Here is a 2,390-nt window from a genome sequence, read left to right as displayed (position 1 = left end):
AAAACAAAAGGAGAAGCGAGAAAGGGTGATTTTACAAAATCTCCTCCAATGAATTTTAAGATCTGTTGCTAAAAAAAAAACAAATCTCCTCCAATCCTTTCTCAGCCAATTATGATCAATCTCCCACGTGGGGCTTCTGGCCCATGGATACACATCATCTTTCAACTATACACTCTTTTGTCTTCTTGTTTTTTTGGGTGATCTTCTTCTATATATGAGCGTCTTTATCTCCACAAGTGGCTCTTAGAGAAGGCACTCTTTTGAGTTGTAGTGTTGATTCTAGGGTTTCTATTACCAATGGCTGATTCTTCTTCTGCTTCCTACATTCACATGGTAATACGTTTTTATGATTCAAGAACTCCATATGCACTCTTCTTCACAAAGAATCGATGAATGATTCTATTTGTGTTTTATTTATATCTAATATCTTTGGATCATGCATTTATATATATATATATATGTACAGGTGCACCACATGATAGAGAAATGTTTAATCTTCAACATGAACAAAGAAGAGTGCGTGGAAGCTCTCTCTAAGCATGCAAATATCACTCCTGTCATCACCTCTACTGGTTTCCCACTCTCTTCTCTTCTTAATTCTACCATCATGTAGAATTTGCCAAATAGCATACCTACATATATGTTTTTCGTGATTGATCGATATTTGGATGTTTTGCATTAATACTGAAAGTGCTCATGTGTATTTCAAAGACTAGTACTAGAGTGCCTTTAACCAAAAAAAAAAAAACTATTTGTGTACATAGAAAATAAAAAATAGTTCTTACCTGCAACCTGTATATCTTCGAATGGATTTTGCAATAGTTTAATTCTCAATCTATTTCCCCATAATAAATTGACTGTTTTACAGTTTGGAAGGAGCTGGAGAAAGAGAACAAGGAGTTCTTCAAGGCCTACGAAGAGAGGCAAAGCAAACAAGAGCAAATGTCGGAAGAAGAGACAAACCAGTTGATCCAGAAGATAATATCGGACTCATCTAAAGAATCCGACGACTGATCGCGATGTTCGTTAGATCTCAAGAACCTTATATAGGTTTTATATTCATGAATCTCATGAAAGCGATTTCATGCATGTTATATGTATACCATTTTCTTCTATATTCTCATCTGTCCATGCAATAAGAAAGGCAAAAAGGAGTGATTACGCTCCTCTTGGTACGTTATACGTACGTGGTCCACATTGCTTTTGTATAATAAAAATGATAGAAAACGGACGCTCATACATCGACCGGTCGTGTGGCGTTTTAGTTATATGAATGTATCATGTATGTATATCCACATAAAACGTTTATTTATGGTCTTGGCTCTTAGGTTAGCTTGATCATATCAACATCATTCTTGAATTAAATTAACCTCTATCATGGTTTACGTATGCTTACCACTATGGTTCTAAAGAAGTCCAGCACCTAGTTGCCTAGAATATCAAACCCATTTGAAACATTTTGATTTTAGCTGAATCGATTAAAAATGGACCAACCAGCGAAAATTAACATTTCTAGGTCTAAATGGCTATTTAAATATAATTCAAAATTTTATTCCTGCTGGTCAGTGGGGAAATACTAAGTATATATATGTATCTTATTAAAATTATAATACAAATAAAAGTTACCCTTAATCTTACGACTTATTTACAACTCTATGTCATTAAAGTAATTAAATAAATATATTTTAAGTAATTCTTGTTTTTTCTAATATTAATGAAGTAATAATTACTTTTAACTTTATGACTTCCTTTTTTTCAAAACTAATAAAACTGTTTTAAAAATTGGATTCGCAAAAAATTCAATATAAATCTTTTAATTTACCTATTGCATGTCAATGCTATAAACATTAATGTATATTAATAATATTCAAAATAAATTATGTAACAATATAAGTTTAGATTTGTCTCATTATCCTCCTTTCTCCCCTCCCCCGCCCCGCCCCGCCCCGCCCCGCCCCGCCTCTTTAAACCTACAGCTTATTTACATTTCTATGTTATTGAAGTAATTAATAAATCTATTTTAAGTAATTCTTGTTTTTCCAATATTAATAAAATAATAATTATCCCTAACTTTATGCCTTCCTTGTTTTTTTCTTAAATTTAAATTGAATTCACAACAAATTCAGTGTAAATTTTTAACTTACCTATTGCATATCAATACTATAAACATTAATGCATATTAATAATATATATAAAATATTTATGTAACAATATAAGTTAGAACCGGTGGTGGTGGCCTAGTGGCACTTGAGGGAAATTAAAAACCCAATAAGGCGAACCCGGGTTCAAACCCCACCGGCCACACGGATATGAGCTATTGCTTTCGGTTCATTTGAATGCTCAGGAGAGGGTTTATCCGTGGACTGTACCTCCACCCCGGAGGTTAGGTC

At 33.2% G+C, this 2,390-nt stretch overlaps 1 protein-coding gene across 1 annotated transcript; it reads left to right on the top strand.

Moving 5' to 3' along the window:
* Positions 1-203: 203 nt before the first annotated feature.
* LOC108852285 (uncharacterized) lies at positions 204-1,312 on the top strand. Its single transcript, XM_018625791.2, has 3 exons — positions 204-333; positions 467-572; positions 869-1,312. The coding sequence occupies exons 1-3, from the start codon at positions 298-300 to the stop codon at positions 1,012-1,014; spliced, it is 288 nt and encodes a 95-aa protein (XP_018481293.1). The 5' UTR covers positions 204-297; the 3' UTR covers positions 1,015-1,312.
* The last annotated feature ends 1,078 nt before the right edge of the window (positions 1,313-2,390 follow it).

Source organism: Raphanus sativus, chromosome 4, assembly GCF_000801105.2.
Source record: "Raphanus sativus cultivar WK10039 chromosome 4, ASM80110v3, whole genome shotgun sequence".
In the NCBI taxonomy this organism is placed as follows: domain Eukaryota; kingdom Viridiplantae; phylum Streptophyta; class Magnoliopsida; order Brassicales; family Brassicaceae; genus Raphanus; species Raphanus sativus.
Note: the sequence above shows the minus strand (reverse complement) of the source record. Positions and strands in the feature narration are given on the sequence as shown.